Consider the following 15,190-nt stretch of genomic DNA (forward strand, 5'->3'; position numbering starts at 1 on the left):
GATTTTCTGTTGATTCTCTCTCCTCCAACAGTGTAATCTGTTTTTACTCTATCCCCTTTCCCTTCTTATCTCCAAATCATTTACTAAAATCTTCTCTGTCTTTCTTCCTGTCGACTAAAATCATTAGTAGATAACTCATCTTCTCATCCGCCCCTTGCAGGCCTGAAAGCTTACTCCCAAAGGGGCAAGGCTCTTGTTGTCATTAAAATATCGTAATGTGTTTGATGCACCAAGGCCAAGACTAGGGCAACAGCAATCTTGAAGTCCATTCCATTTTTTTCATTCATCTAATACTTAGTGTGACGCAGACTTCTGCCGCTGGAAGAGTGCCGTCGGAGCAAGGATTAAGCCACCGGCGGAGTTTGGACAAAGGGATATCTTCTGTGGAACTCTTTGTGAACTGTTCAGTGATTGGATGAACTATCGCGCGCAATTGTTGATGTATAACATTGTATAACATAATGATAGGAGATTATCCAAGTGCACAGACCAGATGCGTTGTTTTGGCGCCCTTTCTAGCAATGTAATGTGTATGATTAATTTGTGTAGACAGACCAAATGCTGAGTTCAGTGAGTGAGCATCCAATAAGTTGTCATTCTCGAAGAATAAACAAATCAGTGTGTTTCATATTGAACATAGTTTGAGTTCGTTTGTTTTCTGCCTGCGATTGGCTACAGAGCAAACAAGGACTTGTTGGCAGCAGTACGTTACACTAGTAATAGTCCTAAACCACATAATTTGTAATTTTGTCTTTGATCAACCCAGTCAGTTTCCTTCGTGGTATGTCTTTTTTTCTTGATCAATCCCAAATAATTTATAAATTGGCATATCAATTATTTCTATGACACAAAATCTCCCTTTACTACATGTTCAAGGCTATACTAAAAAAAAAACTTAATTTTTTTACCAAAGGATAATTTTTTTACCATACAAATACAAATTGTCAAACAGGTCATACAAAGCACTGATTGAACAACATGGTTCCCTACTTTTTCAAGGAATTGAGTTTGTCTTTTATAACTGGGCAAGCTCAACAATTTAATACTTAAGATGTTTTTCAAAAGGGTATAAGTTTGAATTCTAGCATGAAGTGAACGACGACACCATATTAATTTGAAAGTGCCAAATGTCTGAAATTAATTTGGTGCAAAATATTCTCTGTTTAATCAGCTTCCCTGGCGGCAGTCTTGCCTCGACTTAAAAAAAAAAGGGGAATGAGTTTTCCCGCTGCATGCATCAATCTCAGTGTTATTGCCTGTCTTAGATGCCACACTGTCATCAGTGACACTTGTAATGTCAATATACCCGAGGGGGTACCACGAAAAAAAATTTTTTAAAAAAATCATGACGGTTCTCTAAAACATATACACAGTCAACATGAGTTTCATGATGTTCATAATGGCCTGGGAATATGAGAGAGAATGATGGGCCTCTAGGGTGTCCTGAATAATACTTTCTCAAGTCGGGTTCTTCATCATAGCGTCCTTCGGCAGCGGCAACCATTTGTTTCATTGAATCAAAGACAGTACTCCTGTGAATACCTATGACCCCCCCTGAACCACCGCTCTGGCATGGTAAAAACCCGGGGCATTTTCCTCCGCCCTGACTACACTGTAAGACAAATTCAATTGTCTATCTTGTCTATATACCCTCACAGAATAGAATCAACAGCAGCCATTAGCGGCTTGAGAAACAGAGCAATTGATCACAAACACATTAAGAGTGTGACAGTTAAACTTTTAGGGGATCTTGAAACTGATCTTGAAGCTGGGGGTGCTCATCTTAAAGGAACTGGACACTATTGGTAATTACTCAAAAATATTGTTAGCATAAAAACTTTTGGTTACAAGCAACAGATAGCTGTTGATAGTATGAAACATTGTGAGAAAGGGCTCCCTCTGAAGTGATGTAGTTATCGAGAAAGAAGTAATTTTCCACTAAAACATTTGACTTTGATTTTGAGACCTCACCTCAGAATTAGATTTTGAGGTCCCGAAATCAGCATCAGAAAAAAGGACACAACTTCGTTTGACACAGGGTGTTTTTTCTTCCATTATTATCTCGCAACTTCAACAGCCAATTGAGTTCAAATTTCACAGGTTTGTTATTTTGTGTATATGTTGGGATACACGAAGTGAGAAGACTGGTTTTGACAATTACCAATAGTGTCCAGTGTCTTTAAAGGGATGTTCATTGTTTGGTTCTTGGCCAGGTTGAATACAGTGTCTTCAAAAACTCTGCTCTGTACAGGCTGTCGCCTCGCTAAACCTGGATAGATGCAGAGTTTTTGATGACACTGTATTCAACTGACACCAAGAACCAAACAGTGACCATCCCTTTAAGATAAGGTTTTGATGGGAGTCTCTCTCGAAGCCTTCGAGAAAGACTCTGCTAGGGCCAAAAAGTCAGGCCATTATTTGTTTGTATCTTTATAACAACAAGGCTTTTGGCTACATAATTATTGTACTGTAAATACCAAAGTATGACCTTTCAGATGGACTGTATAATACTTGGGAGTTAGTTACCAATTAGCACACACTCGGCCTAATTTCTGACTGTGGTGACATCTCGCTACATCCTCAATTAGAACTAGGCTTTTCAACATCATTATTGCACTTTTTATCTGGGTCATTACTAAAATACGACCCTATTCTATGACTGATCAAAATATTAACCTATAATCTGGATTGCTGCTTTTTTGAGGGTTTTTTTTTCAACTCGGGAGATAATTACTAATTAGCACACACTCAGCCTAATGTCTGACTGTGGTGACATCTCGCTACATCCTAAATAAGAACTAGGCCAACTGCTCCATGGAGTGTAAAACTAAAGATGATCATTTTGCGCGCTCTGTTGATTTCCTGATTGTAGGCTGCTGATTGCCCAACTTCAAATGTCTTTGGACATTATCACAAATAATATAGAGTTATTTGCAATATTTTTGACAATGAGCAGAGCATGTTCGAACCAAATTTACAAGCGTGAAGCAAATTTTTGTGTGATGTAAAAGAAGTAAAACAAACCGTTTGTTTCCATTGTTGGTAAATTATTATTACTATTATCTATTTGCAAAAAAAAAAAAAAAGTTAATGGCCTCTTCATGTTTTTCATTTTTTTTTATTTAGCCTTTGAGGCAGACTGTGCGAAACTTTAGGCTATTAACTATTTTGTCCATTTATGTCATAGGGCCTTTTGGTTTGTAAGCAGTTTGCAACAGCTAATTTTATTTTCTCATTATTATCTATTTGGTAAATAATACAAGAAAACACCATACAGCAGCCCTAAAACTAACCCATGGAATCCACAACGGTTCATCCACAGAACCGTTAACATCTATTCACCCAAACACGAACATATGGGGGTAAATAAAGCGAAAAATAAACAACAACAAGCAAGGTAAACAATGATAAATTGAGCTTTGATGTTTTGAGTGGATATCCTGGAGTAGCCACCAGCTGTGCTCAATTGCAATGGCGATGAGGCCACTCGTTGCAGAGGTAGATTTCTCAAGCTTGGACAAGTTCTACAGTGGCAATCTGTGGCACTGATGATCACACGTACAGATATAGTGACAGGAAAGTGAGTTATGTTAGTTACTCCACTGTCGTTTTGTAAAGCATATGGGAGATTTTGAGGCATCTTGAAGTATACGCCTCGTAAGGCGTGACGAAGCACTCACTGGTTATAATGTCTACATGTTTGTGCATATTTTATGACGATTAATGTATGGCTTTGGGAAAGGAGCATCCATTTGCCTCGCCTCCAAACTAGAGTATGTTTCTTCAAATCATTTCTGACTTGTTGTCAATTTCATATTGGTGATGACTATTTGTGGGGGCAGTCAGTGTTTTAATCAGGGGGGGGGGGGGTTGTAGCCTGTAGGAAACTTGTTATTTTGGTTGATAAACTCATTCTAGTAAGCATAATTTTGTTGTGTGCTTAAGCTACTTTTTGTGCTTTATGCATTTCTAAAGATTTTGTTTCAGTAGTGAAACCAAGGATACCTCAATAGCAAACTTAATCATTGTCACTTGAAACAAGGCCCTAGGAAACCTGTAAACAAGGGTGCTTGCAATAAACCAGAAACACTTTGGTATACCCCTACTCTTCCCCAATCACTGTCTTGGATTTTCCACGTGCACTACCTCTCCTACCAACGGCTTAATGTCCCATCTGATGGACAACTTCAGCAACTTTGGTAAAGTGTCTTTCCACTGGACACAAGAATATTGACCGATCAGAGCCCAAGATCTGAGCTACTTAATGGCTGATTTTCCTGCATGAGTTTCTTTGTCATAGCACTGCTAACTGTAACCACACCAAAATTAAGGTAAACTTAATCTTTTTGCTCTTACTGTATGGAAATGAATAAAATAACAATGCGAATACATAGTACATACATGTGCAAGATGGCCATCTTATTCTTGCTTACCTGTGAAATACTCTTAATACGCTTAAGCAAATTGTTCTGCTAAAGTTAGCACACAAATAAGCTTAAGCAGCAATAGGCTTAGATTTAAGCCCACGCCCTATGAATTTTAAACACTTTAAACCGCTCAGGTACATTGTACACTTTAAACCGCTCAGCCATGGCGCTTTTCCATTTATATCATAATTCACTGGGACAGAATGTAAGTGGGAGGTACAAGATGAGATTTGTAGATAACAAGACTTACCGAAGACTCAGAACAAGATACATTAGGGTCCTTTTCGAAACCACAGCTTTGGCTTTTGATTCGGCTTCAGTCTCAAGGATCCTTTCTCTCGTCTAAAGCCCTGAGCCTGTATACGCAAAGCACGCGCAAAATGTCAAAACACTCACGGGGCCTAGCTAGCCTGAGCTGAATCTGGAGCCGAAGCCGTGGTTTTGAAAAGGGCCGGTGTCAGAAAGGAATTAGTTGACTCCATGTTTTGCGCATCACGTGCCCGTTAGACTTCATTGTTAAAAGGTCATGGTAATTTTCACCCTTGCAAATTGCATTTCTGTTCGAGAAATATGTCAATCTCTATCGGAACCTCACAAGATGTACAATGGAAAACCGTGGCATAAATAGTTGCACTTTAAAAGCAATCCTTTTTGGTTATAATTCAAGGTTCTTTATCTGGACAAGGACGCTCAGCACAATTTTGTTTTCTTGTCCTTTTTTAGAAAGTCAAGGATAGTTCCTTGATGTGTACATAAATGCATCCTCTTGTGGAGCATTCTTTTGTTCTTTCCTTTGTTCCTGCACTTAACAGTTTCCCATAGACTTAATTTGTAAACAAATTTCCTCATTGAGCATTCCAGTCTTTAGAATACCCCTATGAAGTCCTCTTGTTTTCTCTTTTTTTGATTTGTCCTTGGTCTCGTTAAAGGCAAAGGGGTCGATTTCACTCTTTGTGAAATCCTAGGAGATAGGATGATGAGTGACTCGTCCTAACTCGAGATAAGCCTGTCTTAACTCTTTATGAAATCCACCCAACCTTTTGTAATTGTCAAAGATCAGTATTCTCAATTGGTCATCGAAGTTGCAAGAGCATAATGAAAGAAAAACACAAGTTTGTGTGCTTTCAGATTCCTGAAAAAGACTTCAGGCCTGATTAAATATTTGAGTGAGAAATAACCATCTTCTCAAAAACAAGTAAGTTTTTATGCTAACAACTACATGTATTTTGAGTAATTACCAATAGTGTCCAGTGCTTTTAAGGTATCAAAAATCACCACCAGTGGACAAACATGTTTGTTGATTGAGTTTCTTTTTGTGTGTGATTTTCCTTAAATCCCAGTCAGATTAACAATTAACATTTGAAACTTCCATCCAATATTTGTCTTCATTTATTTCTAGTCGCATCAGACATTCATACCGGCACATTCATCTCACGCCACGTCTACAGCCAACATCTTATTTCACCAATCGAATCCGGATGGAGACAGTGTTTCATTTTAATACTCGAACGGAATTTTTGATATTTTCCCTCTAATTTCCCAGTGCCATATAATTAAAACACCCACGCACAAAATCTCTGACAATTTCAAGACAATTATCCAAAGACCCCAGAAGCCTCTTCTTGCTGTTTCTTAACCTCTTCATCATCGATCCTGGTGCCCATTGTCCTCCCAAAGAGAGTATACGTCAATACAATTAAGGAGCCCGGAAGAAGAAAAAGAAGAAGAAGAAGAAGAGATTGGTGGTGTTGCCCTTATTCTCAGTGGGTTTACATCAGTCAAGCTTTGTGGCTTGTAAATTGCTACAGTGTTAACTGGCACAGAGTACAATACAACAATACAATAATCGTTATTAGATCTCAAAAAGGGTAATTCAAATGCTCGCATACAGCATACAGCATACATTGAGTTCATGTGATCTAAGAAAGTAAGAAAATGTTCAGACAACCTTACAGTTCAAGTGATATTTCTAGCTCAGGTTTTTTGGTGTTTTCTTCCTTTCCTAATAAGGAATACACAATCTGATAAAGTGATACTGCATAATGGTTGCGTTTTTTAGATAATGACGAAAATCCTGAGCGAATATTGTCCACGCAAGAGGAATAATCCCTATTAAGGAATACACAATCTGAGAAGAGATTCTACATCTCAGATTCAAAAGGTGGTCATGTTTTTGAGATGTTGTCGAAAACCCGGGCGAATATGTCCATTTAATCCCTAAGAAGGATTACGCAAGCTGAGAAGCGATTCTGCATGATGGTTGCGTTTTTGTTTTTTTAATAGATATAAACGAAAATCCTGAGCATATAATAACTTCCACGCAAGAGGAATAATCCCAATAAGGAATACATAACTCAGATTCAAAAGGTGGTTACGTTTTTGACATCGTCGAAAATCCTGAATATAATATCCACACAGGAGGAATAATCCGTAGTAATAAGGATTACAAAACCTGATAAGCGATACTTCATCTCAGATTCAAATTTTGGTGCATAGAAACCGATATCTTTTGTGATGTCATTATTAGTCATGACCGAACTTTCACCCAGAGCCTGGTGGTGAGAAGTTCATTGTGGTAGTAATGGGTATTCCTAGAATACTGAGGTGGGTGTGGAGGTCAGTGGTCAGTGACCTACCTGGACTTAAGGATGTGGTTCTTGCCTCATTCCAGGAATGACCACTCCTCAAGAAGTTGAAGGGAAATAAAAGAGGGATGGGGAAAGTAAATGAGTTATTCTTATCTTGGGCACCTAAGGGTGCACTCCTATGTTAAAAGCCATATGTAGAAATAAATAGACTGCATGCAGAAGAAGTTAACAACAAATCGTCTACCGTGAGTCTTTGTATTGAGTAAATCGTATTAATGATATTGTGCTAAGTAGCAGTATCACAACATCTTTATACATTAGCCACATTACTCCAAAGTGGAGTTTTCTCAACATGTTTCACACAATCAAAAGCTGCTGTAGGCTTCCTAAAGCCATTGGACCCTTTCGGTACAGAAAAAAAAAAAAAAGTTCACAGATTTACAAATAATTTACAGGGTTTACAGAAGGTAATGGTGAAAGACTTCTCTTGAAATATTAGTCCATGAAATGCTTTACTTTTTGAGAAAACAGTAAAACAATATAAATTCTCGTTAACGAGAATTACGGATTTATTTTAAACACATGTCATGACACGGCGAAACGCGCGGAAACAAGAGTGGGTTTTCCCGTTATTTTCTCCCGACTCCGATGACCGATTGAGCCTAAATTTCCACAGGTTTGTTGTTTTATATATAAGTTGTGATACACGAAGTGTGGGACTTGGACAATACTGTTTACCGAAAGTGTCCAATGGCTTTAAGTTCCGGTTCTCTGTGAATGGGCTCTGTAATGTTAACATGGTTGTATGACTGGTTCATGAAACAATTAAAATGAATAATGAATAATGAATAATGAATAATGAATAATGAATAATGAATAATGGCTTTAACCAAAAGTTCTTATTGCCATTAATTTAAAGATGCTATGTCAGATTTTTGGCCCCAACATTAAAAAATAGATTTTTTTTGAGTGAATGGTATTTCAAAGAGTAAAAAAATTTTTTTTACTTTTACTTTTAATGGTCAGGAACCATGACAAAAATTTAAAACGTTTCTGTTAAAACACATAAGAATTGGTCATGTGATATAATTATTGTCAGGATCCCGACAATTAAAACTAATTTTGAGCACTTTATTTCACTCCTATAATAATTGGCGGACTTTTTCAAGCAATGGCTCAAATGAAAGCTTGTAACCGTCTCGACCCCGATCAAAATACCAAATCAAAAATTTTAAATCAAAATTTGTGAGTCAAATCGGCCAAAAATCTGACATAGCATCTTTAAGAGTTATTTCCAAATGTGTACCTGCCCTTTAAGCCTCAGGCATGCAGCAAAAAGGCAGGAATAACTAAAGCCAAACCAAACCAACATCTTTTATAAAACCAACAATCATTTTGAAGATGATTTACACTTGCACAAAAAAACTTAACTCCAAAGTATAATCACGCTTCATTTATATCAATTTATCAATCCATGCACACTCATCTAAGCAAAAAAACAACAGGCCACAGACAGTTTCATTTCGTACACCAACACTTTCCTTTGTAACTAGATAAACCCTTTGATAATGGGGCGGGCTCAGACTGACTGACGACTTTCGATGGGTCTAATGGTGGACTGGCGGGCGGCTTTTGATGAATGTATAAAACGTACGTGTGCCGTCATATCCCATCAGAGACATGCTCACAAAAATCAACTATTTGATGGAACATAAACAGTACTCAATGTGATTTTAATTGAATGCATCAATGCAATGTGAGTTGTTTTCATAATTTTGAATGACAGATTAGAAATAAAATGCATCTTTCTTTTTACTCTTTTTAAAATTCCTAAATTCAAAACAGCATTATGAAAAATTAATTGACTAATTGATACACAGAAATTAGTGAATCAATGGAGATCTGGGCCTAATTTCATAAACTTGTTTAGTAGAAAAAACTGCTTGGCAAATTTTGAGTGGGGCGCCAGTCATGACTACAAATGTAAACTAACTTAAAATATAGCTTTGGCTGGGTTTCTATTTCTGTTAAGCAATACTTTTCTGTGCTTAGCAATTTTTTGTGCATATACATGGCTCTGCTTACCACCTTTCTTCGCTTACAGGGCAAGCGCTGATTTTCTGTGCTAGCTTTAATTTGTAAGACACTTTCAAAAACAGTATCCATAACATCTGAACAGTGAGGTGATGTTCACCATCGAAGATATCCATTACATCTGTGATTTTTTATTTCCAGTTTTGTTTTTTCCCCCTGAGTATGGAACAAACTAATAAGTTAAAAGTGGCACGTATCATGTCTGCAACTACAGCTTGATGCAAACACAGCTTATACTGAAATGAGAGAATGGTGCATTTTAACAACGTAATGTCTCTCTTTTAAGTGGGCGAGGATGGCAGACTGCAAGATGATTTAGAAGTAATAACCATATCATCTTGTGGCGGATTGAAGACAAGCTATAACATGTCAAGATTTCTTCTTAAAGGGTTTGGGTACTTTTTGTACGACACAAAAAAAGAATGTTCACAGATTTACATACAACTTACGCGGCTTGAAGACAATGATAATAGGAGGCTTCCATTAAATTATTACTTGCTGAGTTGCTGTAGTTTTTGAGAAATTGGTAAAACAATAACACAAAAATAAAATCAAAATTTTGTATTCATATCCGCAAAAGAAAATTTGAGTTAGCTAAAGAGGTCTAGACTTCATCGAGAAAAAACCCACAATGGATTTCCACAGGGGACATCTAAAGAGAAGGATGCCCCACCAGGCATTTTGTATAATCATCTGCAGTTCTCATGGTGTTTTATCACACTTGACTGGCGTCAAAGCTCTCATTATTTTTTATGATACAGAGCAATGTTTGCATTATGAGACCTACATGTATTTACATATCTTCTTGTTTAGATTTTTATAAGGTAATGCGACGCACTCTGCAGCCAAACTGCTTCTCTTAAAGCCATTGGACACTTTCGGCCTTTGTGTATCACAACTTATATATAAAATAACAAACCTGTGAAAATTTAGGCTCAATTTGGTCATCAGAATCGGGAGAAAATAACGGGAAAACCAACCCTTGTTTCCGCACGTTTCGCCGTGTCATGACATGTGTTTAAAATAAATCTGTAATTCTCGCATCGAGAATTTATATTGTTTTAATGTTTTCTCAAAAAGTAGAGCATCTCATGGAATAATATTTCAAGAGAAGTCTTTCACCATTACCTTCTGTAAACCCTGTAAGTTATTTGTAAATCTGTGAACTTAAAGTGTCCAATGGCTTTAACGATAAGTGTACTGCTGGGTTCTTCAACCTAACGAAATACACAGTTTTTAAAGCCCTTTCACATGACAGCAATTTAACAAGGGTCCCTTGTCTAATTTTTAGCATGGTTGCAAAATTTTACAAAAATGCACCTTGTGTGTAAGGACAATCTGTCAATTAGGTATGGACATTTTGAGAAGATGTCATAAGGACCTTGGACAGTCCAAACATTGTTTTCCTTTCACACAAAGTGCAACTTGTACAACTTTTACAATCTTGCTTAAATTGAGCAACGAACCCCTGATAAATTGCTGTCACTGTGAAAAAGAGCTCTAGAGGTTTACGCCCCATCCAAAGTTATAAACTATGATACGTGTCTTGCTCAATTACAGAAGTGCCATGACCAGGGGTTGATTTCACTAAGAGTCAGGGCTAGTCTTATCTTGAGTTGGGACGAGTTACTCTTCCTAACTTAGGACTACCCTTAAGTTTTTAATATCTCCTAGGACTAGTCCTAAGTCATGACATCACCATAGCTTGAGTTCGGTGCGCTTATCTGCTGAGCTATGGCACTATCTCACAAAGTTGTATGGGAGAAGGAAAACATTGTAGGATGAACACTTTAGGTTGGTTTTTTTCCACCCACTTGAGGTTGTGTTTGTATTTGTTAGTTTGCTTGATTGGGGGCGTCAGGGGAAATATTTTGTTTTTGTTCTGAAAGAGATTTTTATGATCCGGGTACAGTTTCTTCGGCTCTACTTGTCCTAAGTGAAACATACTCACATAACGGAAACATTTTTCAAACAGGTTAGCAAGAAAGATTTGTAGTGTATGTGCGTACTTCACATTAATAACACTAATTAAATATTTAATATTACGCACATTTTCGAGTCCAAGGACACCCAAGGCGCACAAAATTAAAATAAAAAACTGGAGAACATGAATCAGATGCAGACAACAGATGAAGTGTCTCTAGTTATGAGAAAGATTTCTTGAACGGAAATGTCTTCAACTAAGACTTGAAGCTGTGTAGCATACTTATATTACACACCGTGTGCAGACAAATTTGGCTTCAGCCCTGTAAGCGGAGAATAGTGACCGTAATTGAAGAATGCTGCGGTAAGCAGAGCCATAAAATTGGGCGCCAAAAAGGGATGAAATGTACAGCTGTTGTAATTGTTTTCATAAATTCAATGTACCCATTGCCAGAGCTTGAATTTGAGGGAGAAATCCACAAGACCTCGGAGTTTGTGGCTCAAAATGTCTACTGGATCAGCATTTTGTTTGAACAAGACCAGAATCAAAGTATGAAAATACTTCCGGACTCAGTTACACGCAATTAAGTTTACTGTTGTTATTTGAAGGAGTGCTGAGAGATGTAAGGGGGATAGATTTCGTATGTCTTTATAGGAATTATGTATATCTAATTTGATTGAAAGGTATTTTATTTGACCGACAATAATAGTAAAACACAATTCTTATTCCACATAAGAAGTCAGACATGTGGCATGAATGGCTAAGGTGGATTAAGCATACGCCTCACATCATCAATGTGGCTCTGGTTAGATTCTTGACTATAATGCCATATGAGGGTAGAGTTGTGTGCCATGATTCTCTACCATGCCATGAAAGTTTTTCTCTAGCTCTCCGATTTCCTTCCTCCAGAAAATTCAAAGATGTATGACTGTGTTCTGTGGTAATAGGCTATGTTGCTGGCTGCTTAAAGTGTCTTATCGTGCCTGCTGCTCGAACACTGTGATACACATCCTTTTTAGTTTCTCAGAAGAATGATTATCCTCCCTTATTAAAATGAAAATGAAAGTTAAAATGTTTGTTTCTTTTTTATTTTCTTCTTCAGCCAAAAGGAAGCAATTGCAATAGATGAGGAGCTCTTTTCAACGTACTGCTACAGTCTAGATCAACTGATGGAGCTAGCCGGACTGAGTTGTGCCACTGCCATAGCAAAAGCATACCCCATCAATAGTCTCACCAAGTCAGAACCTACAGTGTTAATATGCTGTGGACCAGGCAACAATGGTGGGGATGGGCTGGTCTGCGCTCGCCATCTCAAACTGTTCGTAAGTGAAATGACACGAATAGCTAAGAACCATAGAGTTATTTATAAGAACTACAGGGCACACTGGTGTTGCTGTGTGCACAAACGCAAAGGGACAGCAAGAGGACACGTGCGGCATTTGAATATGAAGTAGGCATACACGTCGGTGTGTGTATGATAAATACACGCTATGTGATATGAGTGGTGTTTAGCCTTGTTTGGAACAAACCGCATTAAACAAAATTAAAGTTAAATAATAATAGTGAGCTTTGGCTTTTCTGGTTATGCCCCCATTTTCAATTCTCCTCAATTATGTTCTTTGTCATTGGTTATTGTTATTTTGATTATCTGTTGGAATGGAAATAAATGTTTTGAAATTAAATGAATACCAAAAGTACTCATACCAAAATGTGTGCAAAAAGGGATTTACTTGATTGACCCAGAGGGACATTTGCCATACAGCCAAAATGACTGCCGTATGATTTGCCGCTCATGAGACATCCAGGCACTCAGTTTATAGCCTCCATGTTTTATGATCTAAAGGGCGTGTCCATAATGGCAGCTGCAGCTATGAGCCTCCTATGCTTCACCGCATGATCAAGCCGTAGCAGTAGTGACCACTTTGGACATGGAGTTTGATTGATCAAATAAGTACCTCATCAATCATGTTCTTAATTTCATTTCCCTGTTTTTCTTTAATTACGCTCTATAAAGACGATGTGACCTGTGACATCACATGTTTACAAAAGAGCCACAGAGCCTGTGTACACAGCCTAATGGAACAAATTATAAAATCTTATATTTTATGGAGAGTGCACTGTTCAATTCTAATCAACTTTTGACATAATGAAAGGAGGCCCATCTCAAAACTTATCCAGCTTTTACTTTCATAATTCTTGGATTTATGTGGAAATTATGACACACAATGTCAACTTTCCATATGACCTGTGCAGTATCCTGCTTGCCAGAATACTCAAAAGATTGTACAAGGTCACACTTATTGTAAACTAAGTTGACATGGTCTAAACTCTTGCAAACAATTGAAAGAAAGACTACTTTCCCTTCCTCTCCCCCAGTTTGCCAAAATAAGCAAAATCAGTTTGGTTTCATTGTTTTGAGGGGAAAACTAAAGTTCCACCTTTACCTAGGTCGAACTCCTGTTATCTTATCAATCTGTCGCGATATGCAACGAAGGGAGTCTAACCTGGGCTATACAGTTCTACCCGCCATACATCACCAAGCAAGGTTGCGCTAAAGTAGTGATGAGGTTTGCACAGTTTACAATCCACTCTCATTTAATTCACTCAATTACTCGCTTACACTGACCCTGTAAATGATTAACAGGCTTTCAGGATGTCCAATAAGCAAACATCGCAGCGGGAGTAGGCGAACATCATAAATGCAAATGGTCGCCATTTACGTGTTTGTCTTCACTCTCATCTCTCGATCCTGGAACACTACTCTACATCTACAAAGCTCTCAATGATCTGTCGCTGGTCTATCTGAAAGATTGCATTGCCACCCATGTATACCATCAAGGGAAGGCCTTCGATCGAAACCGGGACGTTACTCGTCTTACCATCCTAAAGAGTAACTAACGTGTAGGCGATGGATCGTTCAGTGTTTCCGGGCCGACTGTCTGGAACCAATTACCACAGACCAAAAGATCCTCACCAATAGTTGATGCTTTCAAACGCAATCTCAAAACCTATTTATTATAGTGTGTTATAATAAGCCACTTCGGAATGTCAGCGGCGCACGTCTGTTACTGCTGACAATACCCGCTGGTATTGCCAAAAGGTTATTGGAGATAGACAACATGCGTTGTCAGCAGTAACAGACATGCACAGCTGGAACTCCGAAGTGACTTATTGCTAATGTTGTTTTTTGTTTGTTTGTGAAGAGCAACGATTATTTTTGGAACGGCGTTATATATTTAAAAGACCTGTTATTATTCTCCCAATGCTCAGGGTTACCTTCCATCCATCTACTACCCGAAACAACGGGACGCCCAACTCTTCAAAAGCCTCAGCACACAATGCAAGTACATGGATATCCCATTCCTATCCTACCTGCCCTCGAGCAGCCTCATCGATATGAGTTACAACTTTGTCGTCGACGCTATATTCGGGTTCAGTTTTTCGGGTCAAGTGAGGGCGCCGTTCGATGATGTGCTCAAGTTACTGAGAGGCACATCAATTCCTCTTTGCAGTATTGATATTCCATCAGGTATGTTGAGCCGGACGCTCATTGGTGGCATAAAGCCAAGTTTTATCATCTTTGTTGGAGATTTTCCGAGTCCACTCAATAGAGTATACTGAAATTTCAATGATTGCTTTAAACTAATTATTTAAAGACAGTGGACACTATTGGTAATTGTCAAAGACCAGTCTTCTTTACTTGGTGTATCTCAACATGTACATAAAATAACAAACCTGTGAAAATTTGAGCTCAATCGGTCGTCGAAGTTGCGAGATAATAATGAAAGAAAAAACATCCTCGTCACACAAGTTGTGTGCTTTTAGATGGTTGATTTCATGACCTCAAATTCTAAACTTGAGGTCTCGAAATCAAATTCGTTCGAAAAAAACTTCTTTCTCAAAGACTATGTCACTTCAGAGGGAGCCATTTCTCACAATGTTTTATACTATCGCCCTCTCCCCACTACTCATTACCAAGTAAAGTTTTATGCTAATAATTATTTTGAGTAGTAACTAATAGTGTCCACTGCCTTTAACACTCTTTATAGTGAGGCAAATAAAACGGGGTTCCCCCCTCTTACATGAATACCTTTCTCAGTGGCATTCTCTGTGCCTGCCTCCTCCCCCTCCCCCCAAATACAATACTTTGATTTTTC

General features: G+C 38.1%; 1 protein-coding gene across 2 annotated transcripts in view; it reads left to right on the forward strand.

The window, feature by feature from the left end:
- LOC139937110 (NAD(P)H-hydrate epimerase-like) overlaps positions 1-15,190 on the forward strand; it is a 115,736-nt gene that overhangs the window by 96,596 nt on the left and 3,950 nt on the right. For both annotated transcript variants that reach the window (XM_071932111.1, XM_071932112.1), the window contains 2 exons: positions 12,136-12,355; positions 14,304-14,562. In XM_071932111.1, the coding sequence (XP_071788212.1) occupies positions 12,136-12,355; positions 14,304-14,562 (479 nt within the window). The remainder of the gene's footprint in view (positions 1-12,135; positions 12,356-14,303; positions 14,563-15,190) is intronic.

Source organism: Asterias amurensis, chromosome 5 (genome assembly GCF_032118995.1).
Source record: "Asterias amurensis chromosome 5, ASM3211899v1".
Lineage (NCBI taxonomy): Eukaryota > Metazoa > Echinodermata > Asteroidea > Forcipulatida > Asteriidae > Asterias > Asterias amurensis.